Source organism: Balearica regulorum, chromosome 10 (genome assembly GCF_011004875.1).
Source record: "Balearica regulorum gibbericeps isolate bBalReg1 chromosome 10, bBalReg1.pri, whole genome shotgun sequence".
NCBI lineage: Eukaryota > Metazoa > Chordata > Aves > Gruiformes > Gruidae > Balearica > Balearica regulorum.
In genome coordinates, this window is record NC_046193.1 from 19,292,762 (window position 1) to 19,305,411 (window position 12,650).

General features: G+C 41.7%; 1 protein-coding gene across 21 annotated transcripts in view; it reads right to left on the reverse strand.

The window, feature by feature from the left end:
- FOXP1 (forkhead box P1) overlaps window positions 1–12,650 on the reverse strand; it is a 390,389-nt gene that overhangs the window by 41,976 nt on the left and 335,763 nt on the right. For all 21 annotated transcript variants that reach the window (XM_075762434.1, XM_075762440.1, XM_075762441.1 and 18 more), the window contains one exon: window positions 4,985–5,089. In XM_075762434.1, the coding sequence (XP_075618549.1) occupies window positions 4,985–5,089 (105 nt within the window). The remainder of the gene's footprint in view (window positions 1–4,984; window positions 5,090–12,650) is intronic.

The window sequence follows — 12,650 nt, forward strand, 5'->3', positions numbered from 1 at the left end:
TGGCCTTGGCGAGGCTTTTAGGTCACTGGGTTTTGGATATTACAGCAGATGAAAATCTTAGAACCACAGAAACTTCAAAAATGACAAATAACTCGAATCTCGCCCCCATCCTCAAAAAAGAGGAAAAAAACCTAACGATACTTCTCTAAAAAGAGTCAAACCTTTTTACGAGACCTGTTGCCAATATTAGTGCCACCGAATGATCTCATCTTTCATTCTGGCTAAATTCCAACACACAATTTCATTAACCCAGGTACTGCAGGTGATAAAACTCATTTTTCCCTAAAGAGACAGCTAAAAAGTACCAGTTATACATTTATGAAGTACCAGCAATCAAAATTATGGATTTTCTAAAAGGTTTTTAACTACTTTTATTGAAAGGAAAATCGCTGTCTCAGACTTTTGTGACACTATTGCTAATAATAAATTTTACCATTTAGACATCGCAGTAATATGGTAGACAGTGTCAATAAAAGTATGAAACAAAGATGATCCTTGTCTCTTAAGTAAGGCTTTCTGATTACACACCGGAAATTATAATGTGAAACATAAACTAAGAGCACCTTAAGATATAAAACGCAATAACGCAAGACAATGTGCCTCGCTACATATACGCCACGCTCAAAAATATTTCACCGCGCGTAGCAGGCGGGCACTGGAGGTATTTTCTGGAAGAAGCCGAACGCTCATCCCGAGAGTAAAAATATTTATAGGCGCGTGTAAAAGTAAAAAAAAATGACACGAGCGAGGGGGAGCTCGGAAGGGGAAGGAAGCGGGGCTGTCTCAGGGATGCTACTTTTGGGTGCCTTTGCTGCCAACTCTCCCTCGAGCATCCCGGGAGCACTAGAGGGCACTGTGGGATTTGGGCCACCCCGGCCGCCGCCGTCCTGGCCACCCCCCTGCCATCTCAGCCAGGTTCATCAGGAGGCTGGAAAAGAAACGGGAACGGCATTTGAACGACAATTCTAAATAGGTGGCGGGCTCGGGAAAGAAAAATGTTTGTTTGTAACGCCGAGCGCGCAGGAGGGTCCCCTCACCGCGGTGGGCCCCCCGATGCCGGAGCATCCGGCAGCACCCTCAGCGGCACCTTGGCCGGCCGTGCTTTATGGCTGGGGGGCTTAATTGGGCCTGCAAGGAATTGAAAAAAAAAAAAAAAAAAAATCTAAAGACATCTGTAGACTAGCCTTTTCTCTGCCCTTGCTACCTATTTGATTAAAAAGTCTCTGTTGTGCTAACTGCAGATGATTTCACTGCAGAACATTTTGACATGCAAATGATAGCAATTAATGCCTTTGAAACAATTTATGATTTCCGGCCTACTTCGACATGTATTAGCATATACCTGGTTTCTTTAATATACACTTTGTTTTTCCAAAACCACAAACATAGTTGCTGGAATTTCATGTGGAAGTGCTTAAGGGGTTGAAAGTTAACACCTTTGTGAGCCGAGCAGTCTCACAGTTGCTGCTAAACAAAAGCCTCTTTGTAGAAGCTTTCTCGAAATGTTTTCTTAACATGTTCCAAGTAGTTTTAGGCAGGCAACTAAAGTAAACAAGATGTTACCATGATAAAAACACTTGTGAAAACATTACAGAGTGCACTTAGTAGTTTCTTTCACATAAACTCCCCTTCGTTTCATCAAAGTTAAATGCACATGAAGCAGATTACTAGCATCACTGCAATACAGGATGGCAAGATCTCTCCAAAGGTCTGTGTCCCTCCTCTAAAGATGGTATTTAATTTAAAAAATGGTACAGCTATGATTAAGCACATCTAAACCACAATCAAATTAAAAAAAAAAAAGGGGGTGGGGGGGTGGTAAAACCATACTCAATCTTCTCCTTCGTTTTTTGCCCTGGATGCTTTGCTGAATAAACCGCCCTCCTTCCAGTAGGGATTCCTTGAACGACTCGCCGTATAAGGTGTATATATTTCTATCTGCAACGGTCTTTAAACACATGCAAATGAAATCAAGGGTATAGTCAGTTTTGAAGGAAAAGTCGCTCTGTGCTACTAATTGCTCCTTTCGTTGCCACCAGCGAGACGGGCCCTGGTTAACACGCGAGACACGTGTGCATCCTGCAGCCCTCACCTTGCTTCCCGCAGCTTGGCAGAAGGCCATCAGGTCAGCGTGGTGAGACCGGACTCGGTTTTGTTTTTAGGCTCGGGGAGCGTTCCGGAGCATGCAGGGCGCTACTGTTTCATTAGGCTTAGCAGCAGCCCCTGCTGCTATCAGTTAGCTCTAACTGATACCGCATCGCACGATAACCAATGGCTGATGGATTTAAAAAAAAAACAAAACAAAACAAAACCAAAAACCCAACAAAACGCTAAAACTGCAACTTATTTCAAAAAGAAATAGGGAAATAAATGCGTACAATAGTCCGTGTATCTGCTGGTTCTGATAAGCATCCTCCTGTTGGCTGTGAGTGAAAGACAACTAGGATCGTTATTTGTACAGTGTTTATCTTTGAAATCAAGGGCCCTGTGGTGTACCTCACCTTGGGAACAAACACTACAGAACGATCACAGAAGAGTGTCAAATCTCTGGTTTTGATTTACCAACAGTTATGATATTTCTTCCTCAGGAGGAAAAGAAATGAACCATGTTTTAGACCTGCGAGTCCTTTTTTTCTCCCTTAACTGTAGAATCATTTTATTGGCATACAGGGCTTTCATTCCACATGTAACTTCTCTTTGCTTTTTCTAACGGGCCTTTTTACCGAGGTAAGTGAAATTAAGCAATGCTCGATTGATACACGGGCTGTATTTCACTTGGTAAACAAGAGCTTTTCCCTTGAGGGGACTGTCGAAAGAGCTTCACGGATTATACAAGTACCAGAAAGAAACTTCAAGCATCTACCTGTTGTCTTTTCATCCAGTAATGAATTCTGATAAATGGCAATATAATTTAAGGATGGATGCTCCACAGGAGACTTGGAAGGCTACGGTCTCATTTTATGAAGCAACGCTCACTTCCTACCAGTGTCAATACGCTGCTCAGGGACATTCATTTCTGCATTCGTTCTGGGTTAAATATCACTCCGAACAATAAGACTTTGTCTGGACACTGCAGAATTTGGATAATGAGAAAATTGACACGAGCCGATGGGCTTAAGAAAGTCACACAAAATCTTTCTGTTGAAAGGTTTCAATAGGGAAAAAAAGAAAAAAAGGTTGATGATAAGTGAGTGATAAGAGAACCAGAACGGTTGGAGCTGGGAGGACATGGAGCCACTTCAGGTCCAGCCTGGGCTGGTACTAGGTTTCAGGTTATTCCTACCGATTGATTGCACCAAGTATCTCCTCCAGGTGAACTGGTGGACTCGGTCTACTTACTGAAACATCTCCAAAATACCATCTTAAAAAAAAAAAAAAAAAAAAAATCAATCTGGCCTCTGCCCATGCCGTGTGACTTAAGGGCTGTATTTTCTACATGTGGTCTCATCAAGCAGTCCACTGCTCTGGAAGAAATCTTCCTGAAACCAACATCTAATCTGGAACAGGGGAGTAGCGTAGAAAGCAAGGGTGGCATAATCTGACTATACATGACCGCACACGTTATTCCGATATCTAAGGCTATCACAGCACCTTTCCCTTGCATTAAGTGCAATAAAAATTACAATTGTTTTAAAGGTCTAAATGCTATGGTATGGCATATGAATATGAATGAGCTGGCAAGTATGGTGAGATTAGCATTTATTTCACTTAAGTGAACAACAGGATGAATTAAAAGAAATGAGGCCACCCTTCATGGAAATTTATGACTAGCACCTTCTTATTTTGTAATCCTCTTGTAATGAGAACCTTCTCATTACTGTACCGTTCCTTACTTGTAACACATGTTTATACTAGGACCAGCGCTGCTCCTACTGAATTCAGGAGGGTTTTGCCAGTGGAAGCAGAACTGGCCCATTCTGTTCTGAGAGCAAAAACCTATCTGTATCACCTAACATCATCTAACAAACATCCTATGCCTGCTGTTGCCCTTCCCTCCCTCACGTAAAAATCCACGGAATTGCCCCAGAAAGAAAAGATACAGCTGAACATTTTGGGACTAATTCTCCTTATCCATCCTGAAGAATCCCATATATTTGTATGGGCTAACTTCGTGAGATCACCACTGCAAATGGGAGCAGACTTTGTCCCTTTGTGCATTTAAATCATAAACATTGCTTGGGCGGTTGGTCTTTTGTGATCTTACAATCAAATAGCAATAGTACTTAGGAAAAGATCAGTGCCCAAACCTTCAAGAACCTGGATGCACCCAAAGCATTTGTGTACCTGGGGATCTACCCAGACAGAAAACTCTTTTGTGACGGGAACTCTTTTTGCTCCAGGTTGGAGGGGTGAGGCTGATGGTTTAGCTGTGGAGCAGCCACATGTAAGTTATTAGAGCTCTGCCGGTCCTTCCCTGCATTGGGACGCACGCATCCATAATGCACTGTTTATGCAACGCGTAAAACTGTGTTCTTTGGCAGCAAGGAAAGGTCTGCAGCAAACTGCAGGGGCCCAATTAATACAATTATAGTTTATTTTTAGTAGTGTAGACTTTGTTCATTAGTTACTTATTTGACATAAATTAAATTTCATGTGACGTTCTGCAATTCTCTGTTCAATTACGGAGTTAATTTAAGACTAAATTTCTAAATTAAAGTGAAATCAAGGTTAAATCAAGGTTGTATTGTTTACATTATCAATACTGCAACATACAATTATTTAAATAATAAAAAAAAAAGGCTGTGGAACTGCAAACACTCTATTTTATAGTAAATACACTGAGCAAGACTATACTTTCCCCATGGGGCTAATTTACTATCCCCTGTTAAAACGTTCTTGAGCCTGATCCAAAAGCCACTGAAGTGAAAGGGAGCTCTCTGTTGACTTCAATGGGCTTTGCATCAGGCCCACGGTGAGCGACAGCACACAAAATTTCAGGGCATGCTTTCCGTACAACACAAGCGCCAAAAAAAACCATCCTTACTTTAGAAACGACTGGAAGTCTTCACATACAGCTTCACAGCCTGGCCATTTGCATACGCCGTGTCCATAGAGCGGATGGCTGTGCGAGTGCTCCTCGTGGGATAAACTGGAGGAGAGGAAGAGAAAAGAGAAAAAGTGGTGTAACTGAAGGTACCACGCCAATTAATCTTCACAAAGACTCTTAAGAGCAGCAAACAACAGATCCTGAAACAACCCTAACATCTCATGGTACCCACCTGACTCTGCCCATGGTTTTTCAAAACAGAATTAAATACCATTTCCCGTGCGAAACATGTGTCATTCTTACTTAGCTATCCTCCTACATTTCATTCATTAATTAAAAGCTTTGTAAAGAATTTAAATTAACATGGACGGGGGAGAAATCATTTGACAGACCTGCTTAATATCCTGCTTGATATTTTGCTAAGAAATTTATGAACATTGCATATTTACAATTCAACTTCATCAGGAAGAAAAGTCATCTCCATACAGCAGTGTATTCTTCTAACACAATACAACCGGACCTGAGGTTTTCCTAATCGCTAGAGAAAGAGGAAAAGCATCACCTTTGCAGCCTTGGCTTTTTCGCTACGTAATTTATTTACTGGGTTGGGGTTTTTTTTTCCCCATTTTGGGGTGGTCTTTTTCCCCCCACCTCTTACAGGGTGTTTCTTTGCACAAGTACAGCCCCCCTTATGTCCCAGTGAAGAAGATTCAAGATGTATTTTCAAATGCAAAAATTCCTCATAAAAAAAGGACACATGTAATCAAAGGACTCCTCAGTACGAGGGGTTAGTGGGGGCTCTTAACCTTGCTAAGATTTGGCAGGAACGTCACAGAGCTTTCTAACTACTGAAACCAGGGTTAAAGAAAAACATTCGTATGAGCACGAAGGGGTTAATCCTTCAGCGGGATTCCAATCAATACGTAATGATTTGGCTGCACTGATCCAAGTCATGAGACGCTTTGATCTGGGCCATGTGGTGCTCAGGGAAATGTATCTGTTGCACTAACTGATGAACCATATTCTAAAATATCTTCTTTATTCAACTTCTGCATGGAAACTTCTTAAGTAAAGGAATTATTTTTGCAACAATTTCCATAACCTTAGATGACTTTAACAATAAAATGTCAAAATAATATTGAAATCTCTACTTTATGCTCACACACATCTCTATCTTTCATAGCAAATCTTTTTGCTACAGTATGCCTGTGCTGTATTACGAACTTCAAACATACACAAAGGATATGAACACATACCAGCATCAAGGTGTGGCTTTTATGACTTATTTTATCCTGGATTACAGGTAACATTATGGATAAGCACCTACTTTTTGCCATTTTATACACATGTGGAAATGCTGTTTTTTCCTGTTCTGCAATATTATCTGCCTGTGTACTATGACAAAATTGTGTTCTTGCGTTATTTCTGATGCACTGGATAGCAAGATGGCCATAGAACGTACCCCCAAGATGTTATCCCCCCAAATGCAAGGAAGTTGCATGAGAAATTCCTGCCCAGATTCTGCCACTTTTGACTTTAGGCCCAATAAGAATCTGAAGATAATTGAAGGTTTTGGGGTTTTTTTAAAATTATTTTTAATTAATTTTTTTTAATTCAAAAAAGATACAGACCTGACTGGAAAAGGTATTACGAGTTGTACATGGACTAATTCATTATTTCTTTAAAATTTTATTTTTTGCTATTTACAAATAGTTCTTCAAGGAGAAATGTATACATATACATGGCAATTTCCTAAAAAAAAAAAAAAAAAAAAAAAAACCCAACCAAAGCAAGTGTAGGTGAAGAGACTTACAAAGGCCTTTTCTATAAGGGAATATTGCACTGGTTTATCATTTTTTTTAAAATGTGCAAGCGGTGAGAAGCTCTATCAGATAAGTTTTCAGAAGAACAAAGGGACCGATGCATTCCTTGCAAGGAAATTAGAAAAATGCTACACCACACGTTTCCTCAGCTGAGAAAGAGGATGGCTGAAGAACACTGTCCACCCAAGCCAGACAGGCATATGGTCAAACGCCCTCCATACACATCAGAAAAGAATATTTCAGAAAATAATGATTTTTTTATCATCTGCTTCCATACCTGAATACAGCAAAGCGTGAGAAAGTAGGCTTTCATGTTAACACTCCATTAAAGTCCATGAAGACTACATATGAGAGTTACGAGTTCAGTGTGTTTGGCAGAACCCAAAAAAAATTTTCATTGTATTAATTTATACAGCACGCGTTCCCCATATACCGGGATGACTGCGGAAACGCCGTGTGACGCCAAGTAAGGAGTCAGTCCCCTGTGGGTTTTAAGCACTGTAAATCTCATTATAATATCAACAGGAGTCACATGGCTTAAACCCCCAGCAGGGTTTTTTAAAGTTTCTCTGTGAGAGCCTAAAGGCCATGGCCAAGTCAACGGAAAGAGCCCTACCGAGATTTGTATTTATTTTTTAAATCGAAGTGCAAATCTCTTTTCTTTCCAGGGAACTTGCACAAGACAAGACAAACTATGTAGGACATGATACCCTGGTATTGTGTCCAAAGAAAATGACAGAATGACCAAGAGACTATCAAACTGTAAACGATGCTCAGGATGTCAAAGTCTCGCGCTGTCAATAACCAGAAAGATTGGTGTTGACTGTACGCAGGAACTTAAAAGGTCATTTTGCTAACACAACCCTAAGCGTAACATACTTAACACCTACGTATGGCTTCCATTCCACAAAGCAGAACAACTACTTCAATTTACTAAAAATAGACACTTCAAAAAGAAAAAAACCCCAAAACCTCAGTATTGAAAGACAGACGCAGGCACCCTCTGTAGGCAGCTACTCCAGTCCCGCTCGGGGGGGTTCAGCGGTGCCTTTCGGTGACCTTTATGTGTCAGTATCAGATTACTGCTATTTTATCCATCCCACTTTTGAAGATATTATAGATTGTCGCTTGTTCCCTGATAGAGCCTTAAGCAGCACCTCAAAACAAAACAAAGAGGGGGTTTATACAGAAGCGGATGTAACACACAAAGGATACAGCCAGTGGAAATGAATGGAGAACTCTGTTTAACCGATCTAAGTACTCACTTTGTTTGAGCAAATAGAAGTGGAAAATGAAGATTTTAATCCAATACATAAACAAACAGCTTTGTGGGCACGATGCAAACCTATAATCTTAAACTGTTCAATGATATTTTGTATGCCTGCAAGCAGTTTCCGTAATCTGGATGCATCCTTGGTCTCGCTGGCGGAGACAGACTTTTAGAAGATCTGAGCATTGGCAAGCAGAAGCAAGTTTTAGGTCTGTTTGATTTCTAATGACACATTAGAGTAGGTGTTTGTTTCTGTCACCCTCTCCTTCCCGGGAACACATATTCGTGGTCGGGTACTGGTGATGTAACACTAGTTAGTGGAAGTGATTTTATAACAAGACATAATTTCAAAGAAGTGAAGGAATAAATGATGTAAAAATCAAGATTATGTGGGGGTTTTTTCTCCTCCGAAGGTATTTGCATACAAAATACTTAACACAATAGAATTATTTCCAAATAATGCAATAGTGCAGCGTTATTACATCGAAGTACAGCAAATAACCCTCTGGCAAGTAAAACATCTTGCGTAAGTCAGCTTATTCATGACATACGACAGAGTAACGAAATCTATGTGGGAAACTGAAAACTGCTTAAGTGTCCACTTACTCTCTGCTGCCTCCAGCCCAGTTTCCAGTAAAGAGGGGAGGGGAGAAGGGCCAGGCACTTCCACAGCTCCTCTGTGCTTGCTGGAGAAAGGAGAGGAGTTTTTACCTCTGCCTTCTTCAGACTATCTTGTTTCATAACCCCAAGGACCTCCCGGAGGGTCTGGAAGCAAATTCACCACCTACTCTGACAGGGATGGCTGTCGAAGCTGGTACTCGCACAGCCCCGCTCACCCGGACCGCTTCAGCCATTTAACTGATGGAATATATCTGCTGTGCTACGGCGTCACCGAAGAATCACGATCTGGGACACAAAAGCACGGCAGATAGAGAAACCACAGACAGCTAAGCCCCAGTGGAGAGTAAAAACGACAGTATACCCCAAAAAGAGATGGGAACACACTGGGTATTGGGGAAAGCAGCGACCAAAGCACTACTGTGAAAGCTACCCACGCTGCATGGTTTAATTCAGCCCATACTTACTACCCGTGTGAAACTGGGCACCGTGCTCGTACACGCTGGCAAAAAAGTCACGGGTGGATAGAAAAAGCAGCTAAGCGGAAGCCTCAGCAACAGTACTTCTGTCACACAGTGGGACCATATTTTAAATATTCACGACGCTGACGTACTTCATATATTCTACTCTCTCTCTTCCACATCTGCTTGGGCCAACAATCTTTGCCAAAATACTGGAGGAAGTCAGTGATGTAGAGAAGCATCCTTGATTTTTTCTGTTACAGTTATGAAGCATCTGCTCACGTTCTAACGGTACGGAGAACATGCCTGAGCCACCTGCACACCGAAAAATCAATACCACATCTCCTGCCCTCCTCTTGGAAGGGGTTTGAGCAGAACACCCACAGAAACTGCAGAACTACCTTTTTTTTTTTAATTATTATTTTATTTCTCAGGGGCAACGGAAAGTGACCTCATATTCGCCAGCTGCCATGAAACCGATGTCGGTGCACAGTCCAGGCAGGAGCACAGGGCTCAGCCTCACACCACATTCCCCCTCTGGTGTGGATGGCACAGCCGTTGAGGCAAAATGCCACGATTTTGGTCCTGTACAGGAGGAGAAGAGACACAACTGGGAACCAACACGGCTCTCCCATATTCGTGACTGCTCTCAAGCTCATCAAAACGCACCAACGAAATAAAGTCAGTGAAAATGTCATAGTTCTCTGAGTCAGAAACACTCGCTGTATTTGACTTAAAACCAAAACGGAAGCAGTAATGATTAAATCCTTGTACCAACTGTACTCGAATGCAAGTTGCTGCCTTCATCGCAAAATCAATTGAATAAAGATGTTTTGCAGTGAAGTTGCACTGGTGCAAATCGCCCTGAATTCTTACTAAGGTGGCTTAGCACCCCTTTCCTCTCTCAAACGTGAATTTAAAAAAAAATCCCAGTAATTAAAAAAAAAAAAAAAAAAGAAAACAAGAAAACTATTAAGCCATATACAGAAATGGACTACTTCTAGATGTTCATGGTTCCAACCAAGCCTCAGTAACTGCCCAGAAAGCAGGTATTTGATCTGAACAGAGAATTGTCAGAGCAGGGTAAACGCCGGTCCGGTGCTGGACAAAGCTTAGCAGAGTTGCGGGCTTTCGGGAGAGGTGGCATTTGATGTGTGTGGCCAGTGGCAGCTGTTCCTAGAGCTGGTTTGCATATTTTTGGATGCTTTTAAAAGCCATGTTTCTCCCCTTCCTCATTACTTTAGTCCACTAGGACTAGAAGAAGCTCATGTTTTACATCAAGCCCTATTGGAACTAACAGGAATGGTATATTACATTTTAAATGACTACACCAATTTAAGACAAATCAGGTTAAAACTGCAGCCTACAGGCTGAAATCCTGCCTTCTAATCGGTGTGCACTAACTTGTAGCATAAAAGAAAAAAAAAAAAAGGCAAAAAAAAGCAAAGCAGAGCCATAGCATTGCTGTTGTAACACAAGGCCAGCAACGCACCCCGAATCAGTGCTCCCCACCCTTTGCCTCTTGCTGCACTATTCTCCAAATGCCTGTTGCAAGGAGAGCACTGGAGGAGCATATGCAGCAAGAGTAAGACAATATCTGGCTAACATTCCCCTTCTCTTTACTGCCATCCCCACTGCAAAGAGTATAACCAGACTGGATAATTGGACACGTCATCTTCTGGGTTTGATCTATGCACTCATCGTTTGGATTATTAATCAACGTTCTGACCCTCCAGCACTCTAGAAGTACCACGAACCTGTTCCAACAGCATCCCCTCCTCCAACCCCGCCACCGAGCTGCCACGGGGCCCAGACAGTCACTGCCCTACATCCTTTCCGTGGAGGAACTGAACGTATTTCTAGACCATTTAAAAGAAATGCCCATTGCAAAAAACCCCAGTATTGAATCCATCACTTATCTCAGGTGGACGTTCCATTCCTGCACTTGAATTAATGAGTTTCTCTACTATTTAAAAGTCTTATTTTTTATTTCAACCTTGTGCCTAGGTACTGTAGTGAAAAGTACATCAAATATACCCAGACGCACACGATTTGAAACGCTGGATTTTAAATTCCAGCACTGCTAACTAATGAGAACAATTTTTTCCCTCTTCTTCTTTGTAGCATCACTTCATGTACTTATATACCATAATCACATCCTCCTAGAGCCTCTATTTTTCCAGGGTGTAGATCTTTAATTCCCTTTAATCTGTCTTCATAGCCTATTCCCTCCAACTCCTTTATCATCCTAGCTGCTCTCCCCTGTATTTGCTCCAGCTCCTCTTTATCCTTTCTGCAAGAGAGTGGCCAATTGTACATCACACTCTCAATGTGGTTTAACTGGTTCTGCGTAAAGCAGAACAGGAAAAAAGGAGGACTGGGATGCAACACGCATGTTTATGCCTCCCATGACAGCATTTACCTTTTTAACTAAGACATGGCACACAGTGTCCCACCTTAATTTCTCAACCCTGGTTATGCCTCAGCCATTTCCCACACAACTGATGCTGAGCAGCTGACGTGTCGTGTCAAACTGGCGGTTTGGAATTTTTACTTCCTAGCTGGGCTACTTTCTACTTATCCCTGCTAAATCTCATTTTATTTCTCTCTGAACAGCCTTCTAATTTATTCAGATGAAACCGGATTGATTCAGTATCTTAGTTTGATGACAAAAAAAATGTGATCCTACCACTTTCTTGGGTTTGGGGGTTGGTTTTTGTTCTTTCCTTTTTTTTTTTTTTTAAAACTGACATTCAGCACAGCAATCCCATCCATCTTCCACACCCAATTCGTATGGCAGAGGGAGGTGGCCACGGCAAGGCTTTGGCCCCGATTCAGCAACGCTTTTAAGAACACGCGCACGTTTAAAAACACAGGATTAGACCTTGGACTTCACTGAGGCTGAGGTGTAAAATTACAAATGTACATACGTACTTTGTAAAAAGATCCTGTTTGCCAACCTTATTTTACTGTAATTTATATTCTGTTGTTACATTTAAATTTATAGTAAAAGAAAACACTGAGAAACAAGATCTACTCTTGTTTAACAAAATCATATTCTGTTACATTTAGAGTTGAGGCAAGTCTTTGACTCTTTTATAAAAAACGGCCATACGTCAACAAATACGATTAACAGGGATTGTTCACGTCGGTGTTTTTCACCCCTGTCCCACAGGCACAACAAAACCCACGCAGAAGGTGACTGTCACATCGCATCCAGCCTGGCAGCTCGCTGGGTGAGCCTTCACCCACCGCACACCCCTGCGGCAGCTGGGAAACTGCCCTTGGGGAAAAGGTTTATAAAAGAATAATTAAGATAAATAATGACTCCAAGGGAGAAATACAGTTAAAGCATTGAATTCTCCCTGCCACGTGCTTTCCCTCCAAAGAATGCTATTTAAAAAAAGCACTAAAACTCGAGAGGACACAAGCCTACTTCCCCAGGGAAGCGTGCTGAATCATACAGGTAGTGTAAATATCATATGCTGCTG